At 50.0% G+C, this 15,135-nt stretch overlaps 1 protein-coding gene across 2 annotated transcripts; it reads right to left on the bottom strand.

Moving 5' to 3' along the window:
• Window positions 1-3,677: 3,677 nt before the first annotated feature.
• Window positions 3,678-14,875, bottom strand: Tmem98 (transmembrane protein 98). 2 transcript variants are annotated; one of them, XM_055620514.1, is made up of 8 exons: window positions 14,785-14,875; window positions 13,504-13,624; window positions 12,524-12,728; window positions 10,916-11,047; window positions 9,922-9,955; window positions 7,990-8,105; window positions 5,726-5,785; window positions 3,678-4,508 (listed from the first exon to the last, which is right to left on the bottom strand). In XM_055620514.1, the coding sequence occupies exons 3-8, from the start codon at window positions 12,652-12,654 to the stop codon at window positions 4,301-4,303; spliced, it is 681 nt and encodes a 226-aa protein (XP_055476489.1). In that variant the 5' UTR covers window positions 12,655-12,728; window positions 13,504-13,624; window positions 14,785-14,875; the 3' UTR covers window positions 3,678-4,300. The 2 variants fall into 2 exon arrangements, with proteins under 2 accessions (XP_055476489.1, XP_055476490.1); XM_055620515.1 differs by having other exon boundaries at window positions 12,524-12,707.
• Window positions 14,876-15,135: the final 260 nt, after the last annotated feature.

The following is a 15,135-nucleotide window of genomic DNA, read 5'->3' as shown; positions in this document are numbered from 1 at the left end:
CAAGAAGCACAGAGTGGAACCAATGGGCTGGTACAGAAAGGGGCTGGTTTTCCCTCAAGTGCTCAGCACTGTTCATCAGCATTTCAGCATGAAGCCACCAAGCACCAGAAGCAGACAGTACCCCAACCTCCTCTGCTCTGCAGTCCAGCCCCTCTGGTCTGTTCTGAACAAGCTTCCCAGCTGCCCATAAGCTGTGACACACTTCCGAGACTCCCAGGCTTGAGAAAATGCATGCACTTGGGGGCATTAGGCAAGCGTCCAAGTCCTGGAGCCCAGGGCCATAAATTCTGTCTTTCTAAATTGTGAATGTGACCACATCATACCTCTGCTTCACAACCTTCTCCGGTGCCCCTTACCCTCAAGATGAAGCACTGGGTCCCTAGTATCACCTAAAAATGTCCTTTTAGATGTCCCTTCACCCTGCCCAGTCTCCCAGGCACCTGCATCTCTCAAGCTCTCTTGGCCCCTGACCCTTCTACACTGCCCTGACTGCCCAGAACACATCTCTAATTCTCTGAGGTCTCCGCTAGGCATTAGCAACTTCTAGGATTCTGTCTCACCCCCTCCATGCCCTCTGCCTGCTCCGGATTCCATGCCCCCCTCTATGGTTGTCTTAGTTATGGTTTCTGTTGCTGTGATAAAAACACTATAACCAAAACAACTTGGGGCGAAGAGGGTTCATTTCCTCTGACAGCGTGTGGTCCGTCATCCAGGAAAGTCAGATCAGGAAACTCAAGGCAGGAACAAAGGAAGAGTGTTGCTTACTGGATTACTCCTCATAGCTTCTTCGGCCTGCCTTCTTGTAGTACTCAGGACCACCTGCCCCAAGAGTGGCCCACCCACAGTGGGCTGGGCCCTCCCACATCAATTACTGACTAAGGAAACGCCCCATAGGCTTGCCCACACACCAATCTGGTGGGCCTGGTTTTCAGCTGAGGTTCTCTCTTCTTAGCCAATACACTGGCCCCTCCATTATAGCACTAGCTTCAGCCCTGATTCTGCCAGCTGCTCCTGTGTCTCTCTTGCTCCTCAAGGACAGGGTGGTGCCTTTTGTCCCATGTCCCCAGCATCTAGCATAGCACCTCCCTCAGGTGGCACAACAGAAAGAGGGAGGGAAGGCAGACGGTGGGTGAAAATTCTTCATCTGATAAACCCCCAAATTTCCAAGGTTAGGAGGCAATTCAAAACCTTGGGACTTGGAGCCATTTTCTAAGTACCAGGCCCCTGCAGGCACAGTCTCAGGAGAGAAGGAAGCCCCAGAGTGAGGGGGCTCAGAGAGCACCAGGGCATGCTGTATGCCAGCAGCACATTCCCATATATTCAGAGCTGGAGGAGGTTTTCTGGGAGGAATGTAGGCTTGTACAAAGCCAGGTTACTGAACACTGAGAGACCAGCAAGGATCCAGGAGCCTGAATGTCTCTGTGGCCTGAACATTCTTAGGGTGAGGCAGGGATAAGACTATTCTCCCTACTACACTGAGTTTAGTGTGTGTGTGTGTGTGTGTGTGTGTGTGTGTGTGTGTGTGTGTGTGAAGGTACATTGAAGGTGCGTGTAAACTGTGTGCATGCATGTAGAGCCCAGAGACTAATGTCAGATCACCTCCTCCAATGACCTCTACATCTTATTTTTTGAGACAGGGTCTATTTCCGAACCTGGAGCTCACCAGTTTGGATAGGCTGGGTAGCCAATCAGCTCTAGCCTCCCCTGCACTGGCATTGCAGATCAGATATGTGCCACTTCATCTAGCTTTTTACATGGGCCCTAGGGATCTGAACTCAAGCACTTAGACTTGTATGGCATGGCTTTATAGACTGAGCCAGACATCTCCCCAGGGCCCAACTCTAGACTTTTGGCCGTTCTGTTTCTACCACAATGAACATGGACGCTGGAACACAGCCATGGTGACTGAACTCGTGTCTCCAGGGCCACCTGTGTCAGAGCACAGAGCCTTGTCAGGACAGCAGAGCTGATACTGGCTAGTCAGGACTAGGGGCACAGTGGACATTCTATACAGCCCATTTCATTTGATTAACACACCTAAAAAAGAAGACAGTAAGTTGAACTTTACAGATGAGGAAAGCTAAGGACCGTGGAGGCTGAGGAACTTGTCTCAGCTCACGTAGTGAAGGACCAAGCACAAATTCAAACATAATTCTGACTTCAGGTCTCTTGCTGTCTTCATGCTGGATTCCTAGTCCTCAGGAATCTCTTCATTAGAGTTTGAGTCCAGTGGTCCTAGTATGAGAGAGGATGGAACCTGGAAGAATGGCTCTGTCACCACTTCCACTGCTAAGCTAGGCACTAGGTAACAGAGATGCATCTGTTAATTGGCAAACCACACCCAGCAGAGATATCCCTGCGATCCTGGTGCTCATCATCCATCCCTGCCAAGGGAGGCACTGACTCCAGCCAGATCACCAAGGGTCAGGAGGTCACCTTCTACCCCGAGGGTAGTGCTTCCACTTTAACTGTTGGCTCCTGGCACCAAAAGTGATTTCTTAGCCACACAGCTCTGGAAGACAAGGTGCCAACAAGCATGCGTGCACACATGTGCACGCGCACACACACACACACACACACACACACACCCTCTCTTGCCCCAACTCCAGACACTCCTCAGGCCCTGAGCAACCTGTCCTCCTGGGAGAGGGTATACTACCATGGCTGACAGGCCTCCCAGGCTCAAGAAAGGTAAGCAATGGAGGATGTTACTTTAAAGAACTCAGGACACCCCATCCCATCCTCCACCCAGAGCAGATGGCGACTGAGATCCCAATTTAGACTTGCTTCTCTCGAGCTCAGGACAAGGGTTCGAGTGCAGAGGACATTTACCATAGCGGCAACCATTGCAACCTCAGATGTCCAGTGATGCAACTGGGTCTTAAAGGGGAGGAAACAAGACAAAATAGGGCTGTGGAAACTATCTTTGGAGGTCTCAAGTAGAAAAGGCAGAATGTTTTTGTTTTGTCTTGTTTATTCCAACATTTCCCCTTCATGGTTTCCAGCAAGGCAGAAGTTAACTGCAAAACACATTTTTAGGATTGGTGGGAAGAGACATGTAACAAGCTTCCCCTGGGATCCACCCTGCAGTCCCCAAAGGGGTAATTCTGGCTGTCCCTCCTTGGTACATACTGCGCTGGTCAGAGCTGCCTTCGGACAGGAGAGAGGGAAACATGCTAATCACAGGCAAGCAAGATCCTGGAGTAAGGACTGAGCTCCTGGTACCCCAGGATCAAGCTACAGTGCTTGCTGACTTGAGTTGGGACAGAGAAAATGAAATGGAAACAGAGGCAGCTCCAACAATGTTTAGTGATGGCTCCTACTGAGTTCTCAGGTCAGAAAAGTGCCCATTATCAATGGCAGTGGCGTTAGATGCCAGTGTTCCCAACACTCTGGAAGCTCAGGCAGGAGGATCTCAAATCCAAGGCTACAATTTCAAAAACAAAACAAAAACCAAAACCAAAATAAACAATGAAAAACTGCTTCTCCTTTTTCAGTATTTGCAAGACAGATTCCAGAAATAAAGGGCATATGCACACACACACACCACACACACACACACACACACACACACACACACAGTACCTTCAAGATTCTCTGGCTCTCTCCTTGTATCCCCAGTTCTCACACATTCTACCATATACCCCACAAATAAATTTGACTCAATAATTATACACTTAAGGAAAACAGAAGAACAAATTTACTATTTCACCTAGAGGTTTTAAAGTAAAATTGCAGGCATAGTGATAAAAGTGAAACAATCAACTTTGTATTTCAGCTTCTAAAACAGATGGGGAGAGGGGAAGGTGCATGAGAAGAGGAATGGGGGCAGGAGGCTCAGAAGCTTCAGGGACCAAGTACTGAACACAGAACAGCAAGGGGAGTGCAAGGGTCACCCCAAGAGACAATCTCAACTTAGCGACTTAGTTCTGATTGTCCTCTAAAACGCAGATCTGGGTTGCCACACCTTGATTTTCAGAAGCCCGAAATTCTAATTCAATGTGGTGCCTCTTGATTATTAGAGGGCAAGCCAATTTTTCTTGGAGACATTAAATGAACTGAATCTAGTCGTGGGCCCTTCGGCTTTCTGTACTCTGCTGTACAGGTACAAGGCGTCCCCCCTAACTGTGGTGTTACACTGCCACTCTCCAGCCACTGTTTGCTATTGCAGCAGAGGCATCCAGCGTGAGGCTCTCAGCTTTACTTGGCACTGAAGACTGGCTGCAAGAACTCCGTGGGAACAATTGAATCCTCAGGAAGAGAAGGCTCACACAGGGGCAGAGACTGGCACCTTGAGGCTTTAAATGGCCGACTGCTCCTGCAAGAAGCCCTCGGGGTTGGGGAGGCTCTTGTCCGGCTCCGAAGCCAGGGCTGCCTCTCGAAGGACTTCCAGGTGCTCCTCGGCGGCAGACAGTGACTGGTCGATCCAGTCCAGGCCCCCGGTTAGGTGACAAGCATTCCTGGTCACTAGCACCAAGTGACTGACAGACAGGAGCAAGGCAGTTGTCCTACAAGGGGGAGGGGAGAGAGGGAAGAGATCAGGTTCAGCAGAAAGTGGGGAATTTTGCACAAAAGCCCAATGGATGCATGCTCTAGTTCCCCAAACTGGAGACCCTTCCCTGAAAGGTGAGTAGAAATACAAAGGGGTTGGCTGGCTTAAACCAAGGTTAACTGAAGCCTATCCTGGATGGTGCCTTTGTTGAGCTTAACAAAGCTCTGAGGGGAAATGGGAGAGCTGGCAAATATATTTCAGATGGTGGAAGAGGCCTTCTGCAACACACCCATTAACAGTTCCCAGAAGGGTGTTTTATCAAATAGTTTGGATGCGGTCAATTGGATGAGCAGATCCCAGCTGCTGCCCACTTAAAGATGGGCTATATATATCCCTCTTCGGTGAGCATCCCTTATTGATCACAAATCAATAAGCTCGAGGCTGGCTTACTCCACGCTAAAGAAAATGTAATTGAAAATCAAATTGAGGAGGAAGGTTTGTTTTTGTTGTTGTTGTTGTTGTTTCTCGATTTTTCTTTTTTTGATTGAAAGATTCACTATGAAATAATTTTTCTATGGCGAGTGTGCCAGATGTGTTCCAGGATCCATTACCAATTACCAACCCACAGAGAAAGCTGAGCAGCAGTAGGAACAGGGCAGAGAAACCAAAGCAGACATGTCATGACTTACTGGCCACCTGGCAACCATTACCCAACATGTCCAAGGGAGCCTCACAAATCAAATGGAGACAGCAGGTAGGTATTTAATGGGTTTACATTCAGTAGGGCCGAGTGCATTCTGCGGAGCGGGGAGAAGGGGGCTCCTGAGATGCCCAATGCGGAGTGGGTTCCACTGTGGCTGGGCTTGCTCACCCCAGCCCCAGTGGACAGTGCTTCCAGTGAGGTGTGGCTTCGTAAGTCCAAAGATCAGAGGGAGGAATGGGGAGTGAAGGGCAAGGCGGCACAGTGAGTACAGCCAGTTGAGCATGCAGGTCCAAGCCCGCTGCGGGCTTGCTCCCTGGTCTGGCGGACTCAAGAAGAAAGAAGGCTGGGCTCCCTCGCCTGCCAGGCGAGGCCTCACTGGATAGCTCACTGTTGACATGGGAGGGGATGAACCCCGAGCCAGGGGGGGGGCCTTGGAAATGTGGGGAGACATCCTCTCTGCCTGACTGCCTTGATGACGGTGACCCTGGAATGTGGCAAGATGGGTGGGCCTTGTCCTCGTCCCCTCTCACCGTGCATCCAGGAGCTTGGGGTCCAGCGGAGGGTACATTGACTTCACAACGTCATCCACTCTAAGGGAGGCGATAGGAGCTGCTGTCAATATTTTACTTTGTCTCCTCTTCTCCCTCCTTCCTTCCCATCCTCACTCTAGACCTCTCCGTTGGTAGTACACGCCCACTCTTCCCAGGGTCCTTTCTCGAGCTGCCTCTGTATGCCCAGACAGAGTCTAACAGGAAGAATTCAGGTTCTGTTGGAAAATACTCTGCTCTCTGCTTTTGCTTTCGTTCCAGTGGTTAAAATGTGCGAGGTTATTCAGAGGTTTACTACTACATTTAAAAGGCAATAGACAAGCAGGAGCATGCTGTATCCTTCTACATCTATAAATACAAACAATAAACCAAAGCTATGAAATGCAAGAGGGAAGGGCTAGAGGAATATTTACAGTTTAATAGTGGCTAATCTCCCTAAATTGGGAAGAGGTAGAATTAGGGTACATCTCACTTTTCAGATAATCTATTTCTGAAGTAGCTTAACTTCTATAAGCATTTTATAAGCATACGCTTTTAATTTTTTTTTAATGTTAATATGATGATATAGAATACTAAAAAAAAAGTCACAACTTAATTTGGGCTCAAACTACTCCATGGTGTATCTTTTCAATGCTGCATAGTCCATAGCTAATATTTTAAGTTAAGTTTCTACCTGTTCTGGTTGGTTTGTGGGGTGCAAGATTTTGCTCCCACGGGTCACTGGGTAAAAAGGAAAAAAAGAAAGAAACCTGTAACATTTGATTTCTAAGAGCACTAAGAAAACCACAGCCCTCACTCCCATCAGGCCTGAGGAGCGGGTACAGAGGTGGTCCTCAGCATCTGCCCCAGCTAGTCCCTTCCCTCTCTGCAGAACCGAAGGCAGAAGCCACCCTCCTTGAAATAACAAATCATCATCACTGACAGATGGAGAAATGACACAGGAAGAACATGGGGACAAACGCCAGCCAGAGAACACACTCCTGAGGGCAAATGAAGAAAACAGAATTCTGGCAAGAAACACAGAGGAAGTCAGCCAGGGGCATCTGCTGGAGCTCTATCCTCCTGGCAATGCCGTGTCCTCTGCTTGGCACACTGTCACTGCCCCCTCTCAGAAACCTCAGCACCCTAACACCCTGTTTATAACCTGCACCTCAGGGCCAGTCCTAGCCCCATGGCTGGGTCTCAGAAGTGATAAAAAGCACACACAAAGGGCCAGCAGATATGAGTACTGCACAGTCTAAAGGCAGCAATGCCTGGCACAAGTTGGAGCCTAGGAGGGTGGGGGCGCCTCATGCAGCCGCTGATGCTAAGCAGGTATTTTACACAAGTGGGGAAACTCCAGAGCCAAGAGCTACTCTGGCTTGCATCCTCCCCCTCACTTTCTCAATTCACTACCTAGACGGAGTTCAAGTTTTGAATTTCTCAGAGGATCTTCCAAGTTCCCCTCCTGGGCTTTACTAGGTTCCTCTCGAGACAGAAAAGGCTGGTGGTTGCTTGTGAACCCAGGCACCAGGAATGCACAGTGGAATCCATTCAAGGCAGAGGGGTCAAGTGACTGATAAGAACACTTTTCCTGGAATGGGTCATTTGACAGAAAAATCCACATACCAGCCACCAGGTGGCAGCACACATTTAGCACAGCCTTTTGCTCTAAGAAAAGGGCCTTATTTTTCTTCGCAAAAATCTAGTCCAAATGAGGGGGTGTAGTTGTTGACTGAGGGCCTGCTGGGTACCTCCCACAGGGGATTTTTGCAGACAGCCTGGAATTCAGGAGTTCTGAATGTGGCTTCACCTCCCACCCAGTACTGAGCTGAGAACCAGGAAGTACAGAGGGCCACCGTGAAAGAAAGGTAGCCCCCAAACTAGTCCCCAGTACAGTTAGCAGGATGGACCTAGGGGCATGGCTGGGCAGTCACTGGAGATGGTAACATGGGAAGCCAGTGGGGAAGGCGCCTGCTGACTGCCACAGCCGTACCAAGAGAAGGGAAGCTGACCAGTGAGACCAGGAGTGCTTACTATGGAGCCGCGCACCCTCAGTCCAGTTACACTGTGCTGTTAAAGGGCCTGTGCTGGTAAAGGGGATGGAGGGTGACCCCCTCAGCTTAGGCATGTCCATAGTGGGCAGTTCTGAACACAGTCTCGATAACTGAGACAGCAGATCTCCTGTCTCACAGCACTGTGTAGCCTTGCTGGCTACCTCAGCTTCCCTTGGGAATTGTGGGACCTCACAGCCACTGACCACTCACCTGGGGCTAATCCTCTTGGCCACTACGATGATATCGCTGACACTTGCTGACGTCTTCATCTTGGCCCCAGAACCCATTGTCATGGCAACAAGTTTTTCTGTCAGAGTGTGGCAAATCTAATGTAACAAGGAGGAAAGAGGTGATGAAGGGTGACCTGGCTCCCCAACCCCACACCAAGGGCCCTGCCACCCTGACAAAGACCAACACAACCCAACCCTGGGCACCACCACTAATCTGACTCCTACCCTGGTGATGAGAGGAAATGGGGTGGAAAAAGAGGCAAAAGCCAGTATAGCCTGAGTGGTAGTTGCAGGTTGCAAGGGGAGCTCAGATCAAGGGCAGAACTTCAGCTCAATGAGAACTAAGCTGGAATAATCCATCTGAGAGGAATCACGCGCTCTCATTTTACCACCTTGACTTGGAGGTACTTTCTATTCCCTCACCTCACAGTTTAGAATTCTAAATGAATAATATCTCCAGAGGGTCCCTGCAGAAATGGACAAAGGGGCAACTGTTCTCTTTAGGCACATTCTCCAATAACACCTGTGTTGGAAGTTTTTGAGGGCCGTGTGTCTTTAGTACGTTTCTGCAGGTGATGACGGAAAGGCCCTGGAAAAAGCAAGGCAAGTGCAAAATGACAATGCACGGGCTTCTTCCTCTTCCATCAGCACTGCTGGCCACCTCCAAAGGTTGCTTCCCCCCTCTGCATTCCCCCAGGCTAAAACCAAGCAAGCCTCTGTCCCTGCAAAGAAGCTCCACTACCTGCTGGTACTCAGGGCTAGAATACAGGACGACACAGAAGAAGAGTGGTCAAGAGGTCACTGGGGAGGAAGACCCACACTCTCCACACTCCCGCTTCAGGGGTGATGATGGAGCAGAGGTATCCTGTGGTCTCAAGAAGAAGCTCAGAAGCCCTTTTCTTTATCTGAGCTCCCCAACCCAAGAAGAGCACCCTCCCCTCCTCTGAGAGAAAAGGACAGGAGGAAGAAAAACAAAAACAAAAACAAAAAAAAAACAAACCAAACAAACAAACAAACAAAAAAAACCAGGATACATCGTGGCTGGGCAAAGGGAAATGTTGTATGGTTTGTTCGTTGCTTGGGCCAGTGAACCTAGCTATCTTTGCCTATAACCATATCTGTATGTGCAGCCATATCTATGCACCCAAGGAACTTCTTGACTCTGAGGCAACAATTGGGCTTTTTAATATCCTGTACTGAGTGACCCTAGAGAAAAGAGCTCTCTCTCTCTCTTTTGAAGTAGTGAATAATTAGTAGACAAGGAGATAAGGCTGCTGACATGCAGAAACTCATATTTGCATTTTGTTAAATATTTGCATGTCATTATCTTATTAGGAAAGATAATATAAAGTGAGAGTTGAGAAATGAATGCTGAAACTCTAAAAATGGATAAAGTGCAGTTTGGATGTAATTTTCTGAAGGTTTTAGGCCTTCGAAGACCAAAGTCTGCCTCCAAGTGGAAGAGCTTGTAGTTTGGATTTTTCTTTTTGGCAGCTCTGATTATCCCATTTGTCTGACTATTGTCACCAGAATGAAGAAGCCAGGGAAAACTCTCTAGTGACTGAAACCCAAATACAGAATGCATTCCCTGGACGGAGCTCAGTATTAATAAACAAAGGCTCCTAGGGGACCAGAGCCTCATTTGCTTCAGCAGGAACATGGCCTCAGATACACAGCTTTCCCCCCCAAGCTGTCCTTTCTATAGGTCACTGTGCTAAGAGGACCAGATGAGAAAAAGCCTAAAGAGGGCTTTCAGCATGCAAAAGTAAAACAGACCCAGTGGGGAGAGATTGCAATGGAGAGTAGAAAAACAGCCTGAGGCTAACTAGGGGCTACTTGCAAGGTCAACTCCGTGTACACCTGCCCGGCTCTGGCCACCGCCCTTGACCTCACAGGGAAATCAGAGTATTACCTTCAAGATGGCGATGCAGTGGGACATGAGGCCCCTGAGGAGACAAGAGGAAAGTGTCAGTGCTGCTCTGAAGAGCCCAACTCCTTTCAGCTACCGACTCTGCCCCTTAGCAGGCACCAGTGGGCACAGCAGGCACCACCTCCACGCAGAATTAGCAGAATTCCCCAGTGCTATGGAGTATACACATCCAACCCAAGCTTTCAGCCAGATCTGTCACTCCCTGCCAAGTTCAACTTTTTATATCTCGGTGTGTCCCAACATGACCTTCCCCTTAGACTCAGCCCGGTGAGTTCCTTTTTCAGTAAAACCCAAGTTAAAAGGCACCCATTCGGGGGAGGGGCTTGTGAGGCCACACCCTCCACAAGGGCCCATAAGCAGTTAATGGGTGTTAGGTAAAGAAAAGGAAAGACATTTTCTTACTTAGTGGTGTAGATATTGTTGGGATGGCCAGGCTCCTATAAATAATTCCTGTAAGCAACCCTAGTTAAGCTAAACTGGACACACACACACACACACACACACACATACACATACACACACATACAACATGAAAGAAGGAGGTATAAGGAGGACTGCTTAGGAAGCTCCCTGTCATCTTGATGTCTCTGCTGGGCCTGGCCCCACACCCTGTATATAGTGCCCCATAAGGGTACATCAGTAAAGAGAAAGACAGACGGATAATGAAGGGCACACTTCCTGTTGGACGGACAGCCCTCCTTGGGACACTGACAGCAGAGGCTGACTCAAAATCCCTGGGCCATCCAAGAATAACCCAACCACACTGGCGGGGGGGGGGGGGGGCTTTCTAATGATGGCTGCCTGGGTGTTCAAGTCTGCAGAGTAAAAGGAAGAACAAGAACAAACACTGTTGTGCCGTATGCCGCCATCCCTCCTGATGAGGACAGGAAGAACTCTGGGTGCACAGGGAAATGCCCTGGTAATGGGAATTTGCCATCCCAAAGGACCAGAAAGCAAAAGTTCCCCAAGGCCTTACGAGGCATCTTCAATCCAGTCTTCGTTCTCCAGAATGGCCTCGATGTGGGGGTTGGTGATGACGACATCATCCAGCTCTAACTCGGAGGGTTCAGACTGGGTCTCCATAGCACCAATGAGGTCCACAATGGGCCTAGAAGGAGTAGCCACGGTTAGAGTTTCGTGACAAGCAACTGTGGATGATCCTCTTCTCCTTGCAGCCACTGCTGTAGTGTAGGTCGTGAATGTTCCCGAAAAGCCTGGGTGTTAAAGGCTTGGTCCCCAGGGTGGCACTATCAGGAGGTGGTAGAGCCTAGTGGGAGGGCTTCAAATCTTTGAGGCTGGACCTTTGAGGCGGGACACTGGTTCTCTCCTTTTCCTCCTTTTCTGCATTCTGACCATGAGGGGAGCTGTTAGCTTTTCCACAAACTCATCCGGCAGCACCAACAAATGTCTAAATACAATGAGTACACCTGACCTTGGACTGGAACCTTTAAACCCAGGAACCAAAAGAAACCTTTCCTCTTTATAGTAAGTTATCTCATGTATTATGTCATGATGACAAAGGCATTGATAATTTAGAGAGGACACTTGCCCTGGATACAGATCTAATTGCAATGTGTCCACAGCACAAAACAAGGCGTGCAGCTAAACAATGGGTCAAGAAGACAGACCAAAATGCAGACAAAGCAGAAGGAGATGGACTGTTAGAGAAAGGGCAGAGTTAGCATGATTCCAAAGATGTCTTAAGTCCAGGGTGGTGGTGGCACATACCTTTAATCCCTGGGAGGTAGAGGCAGGTGGATCTCCATGAGTTCAAGGCCAGCCTGGTCTACAGAGAGAATTCGAGGACAGACAGACAAACTGTCTGGCTATACAGAGACTACACAGAGAAACTATGTCTCAGAAGAAAGAAAAAAAAAAGTCTTAGACAGGACAAATGGTCTTCTTTTCTTTTCCCTTCAAGCCTATACGAGTACGGAAAGGTTCACGTTCTGATCGCCCAAGCCTACCTGTGTCCCATAACTGGTATGTGGAATCACTTTTGGGAACCACTCCTCTGAGTATAACTACCTCCTCCTTCACAGCAGGGTTCTGAAGAAGCCAAGCTACAGAAACATTCTTTGCAAAGCAGAGCCTTCTGGGACATATGAGTGGGCATTCACAGATTGTTAACTACTCATCAAAGATGCTGACTGAGTTAAGAGGAAAAAAACTTCAGAAACCTAAGTTTGGTTGCTAACTTCCCTTACAGATCTCCCCACTCAAAATCCCTAAACTGACCTTGCTTGTGGAATCAATTTCATATCACTGTGCATGATGACAAAGAAATCCCCTGTGCAAGGAGACCGGCGCCCCTGTGCCTGGGACTGCACGATCTGGAACGCCTGTTGCTTAGGTGTGTGGCTGAGTGTGAGCATCAGATTTCTGCTCTGTTAGCTGGGGAGTGGTTTGGCTCATCCCCTTGCCAAATGAGGTAGCCAGAATCGCAAAGATGGGGCTTTCGTGTCAGGTGAGCACGTTCAGTGACTACCCCGTGACAGAATGAGCAGAGGAAGAGGGGCCTCAGCTCCATTCCTCCTGTCCCCCGGGTGCTCAACTCTCCTCCCTCTCCTGTCAGTCTACTCACTTGGAATCATAGCGCTGTAGGAGGTCTCGAGGCCGGCAGTAGCGCTGCCTACAGACCACCACCAAAGCAGCAAATGAGGCCAGGAAAATGGTGGCCAGCACGCCTATGGCGACGATCACCACAGTCTCCATGCTTCCGGGGGCTCCCAACTACAGTCCTCTCACATCCTCTGAGCAGGCGGAAGCTGGAGAGAACATGAGCACACCTGGAAAAGAGATGTCAAGGGGAGAGGCAGCTGGGTCTTACCCGCTGGGAACGGCAAATGAGGGTGGAAACGGTGGTGAGGCCCCTTCGAGTCACCCGCAAACCCAAGGGCCTGAAGCAAGGTGCATCTTATGCCATGCCCAAATTCCCTTCTCTTTTATGACAACGAGGTTGTTTTTCCAGTTAGAATGGGCTAAGTTTTGAAGCTGGGGACACATTTGCCCTGTCCGTGATGATTTCACATTACAAAAACGTGAGAGAAATCACAACAGGAGCAGAAGGTGGAGCTGTAGTTAGCCAGGAGCTCCTACGTAGAACAGGCCCTCTGTGTGTGTTAACTTGTCTAGCAACTACAGTATGAGGCAGGTGCTGGGGTCTCTATGATGAAGAAGCTGAGGTCTCAGGGGGTTAAGGAATTTGTCCACATCTACATAGCCGGCCAGCAGAAAGCCACCTGACCAAAGTGAAATCAACAGTCACCTTCCTTTTCCTTTCTAAGGAAGAGGGAAAACTGCAGTGAGTTCTGACTGTCACTGTCAGTGCTGGGAACTCATAAGTGGAGTGGAATAGTCCTTGCCTAACACCATCTGGGAGGCTTTCACATCAGCCGTCAGGTACGGCCCAGCTACATGCTTCTCTTCTGAGAACTGGACGGCCAGGTGTTACGGTCACTGTCAAACGCCCACACTGAACTTACACAAACCAAGAGCAGCTAAGGTGTCATTACATGACGCAATCCTACGGGACCACCCTCCTGAATGGGAGACGTTACTTACTGCAGTGTGATGCAGCCTAAACTCGGGCCAGAGGGCTCTCCGCTGCTTTCCTTCCCAGCAGGCCTCCCACAGGCATCCCTTTGAACAAGTCCCCTCCCCTTCCTGGGTTTAGTTTCTTCACCTACAAAAAAAAAAAAAAAAAAAGAGTGCTCTGCCTTAGCAGTCTGTACAACTCCAGGACAGCCCATCGATTCCATTTGCACTTAGTCTACGTGCGATGTTTATGCGCACGCCTCTGAGAATTCAAACTCTCTAGATGGTCGCCCAGGGAACATATATTGATCTCAATGCAACAAACACTGAATTCTGAAGAGTAGAGATGAGAAGACCCGGGCCCCCTCCCCCTCGTCCATGAACTGGTGGGGAAGGAAGATCCAGCTCCACGTGGACATTAACCAAGTCTCCACACGCGCAGTCTAGGGTAATTAATAAAGGAACTCGTTTGCATGGCACTTTCTAGAAAAGCCTCCTCCGAAGACCTGGGGCTGCCTGAGCTGGATTTTGAGGGATAGTTAAGAACGTCAGGTAAATGGAAACTTCACTGGCTTAAATTGCCAAGGAAGCCTCCTCAGCAGTCTGCAAAGCTGCTCTCTCAGAGAGTTTTTTGGGTTGTTCTTGTTTTTTGTTTTCTGTTTTGTTTTTTGTTTGTTTGTTTTTGTTGTTTTTGTTTTTTTGTTTTTCATCTTGTACTTCTCTGTTGGGGGCAGGGTCTCTAGAAACCTCTGTACTGTCTGCCCCTGTTCCTTGTCTACCCATGTTAACCCTTTCCTTTCCTCCTTCCTCTCTAGACCGTTTTCCTCCAATATCCCCTTCTCCAGGCTCCCCACGTCCTCATTTCTCCAAGCACCCCCTCCTCCCCCGCGTGCAGCCTTGCTCTTCTTCTCTCTCTTCCAGTAGTTTCCAGTGTTTCTCTGAGCGTCTGTGCTCTCTTGAACTTTCCCTCAGCCTTGCTCGGCGATCCCTCTGTGTGGGCGTTCCTTTGTGCACTTTTCTTTCTTTGTGTGTTCTCCGTGTTTCCGTGACTTTTCCTCTTTCTCTCTCGACCTCTTTCTTGCTCCACCTACCTCTTTCCCTCCCGCTCGGTTTGATTCTAAACCCAACAGAATCCAACCCTCTCTCCCTTCCTTGTCCCAGCCCCTCCACCCCGGGAAGGCTGCCACGGCTCTACGCGGTGTCTGGTCCCCAACTTGGGCGCTGCCCCGGGTCCGCCGTGCGGAACAAAGCAGGGTCTCGGTAGCCCACGGGGAGCCCTCCCGCCCCCCAACCCGCGTGCTCACTCACCTCAGCTGCAGCTCTGGGGCTCCCCAGCTCCCCCACGGTCCCCCAAGGCCAAGTCCGAGGGTTGCCCGCGGCGGTCAGCAGCGGGGCATGCCGGGAGGGAGGGCGGGCGGGCCGACGACCCAGATCCACCCCCGCGGGGCGGCCCAGACAGCGCACCCAAATCCCCCGCTGCCAGGCGCCGCCGTCCCCGCCAGGCCCCTGGCCGCCCGGGGATTGGCGTCGCGGGAGGCCCGGGCAGCTGGGAGACAGTCACTGGCGACCCGAGGACCCCTCCACGTGCATCCACGAAGGCCAGGGCAGAGGGGTGGTGCGAGGGCAGTGCGCTCGCACCCACTGCCCTCCAGCTGGCCA

Source organism: Psammomys obesus, unplaced genomic scaffold (genome assembly GCF_907164565.1).
Source record: "Psammomys obesus unplaced genomic scaffold, mPsaObe1.curated_primary_1811, whole genome shotgun sequence".
In the NCBI taxonomy this organism is placed as follows: Eukaryota; Metazoa; Chordata; class Mammalia; order Rodentia; family Muridae; genus Psammomys; species Psammomys obesus.
The sequence above is the reverse complement of the archived record's forward strand: the minus strand, read 5'-3'. Positions and strand labels throughout refer to the sequence as shown.

Excerpts from the sequence above, each read along its gene's own strand:
- Tmem98 (XM_055620514.1), bottom strand. The coding sequence starts at position 12,654 with ATGGAGACTGTGGTGATCGTCGCCATAGGCGTGCTGGCCACCATTTTC. Across the intron at positions 5,786-7,989 it reads GCCAAGAGGATTAGCCCCAG|AGTGGATGACGTTGTGAAGT; the intron begins GTGAGTGGTCAG and ends CGCCTCCCTTAG. Across the intron at positions 4,509-5,725 it reads CCCAAGCTCCTGGATGCACG|GACAACTGCCTTGCTCCTGT; the intron begins GTGAGAGGGGAC and ends TCCCCCTTGTAG.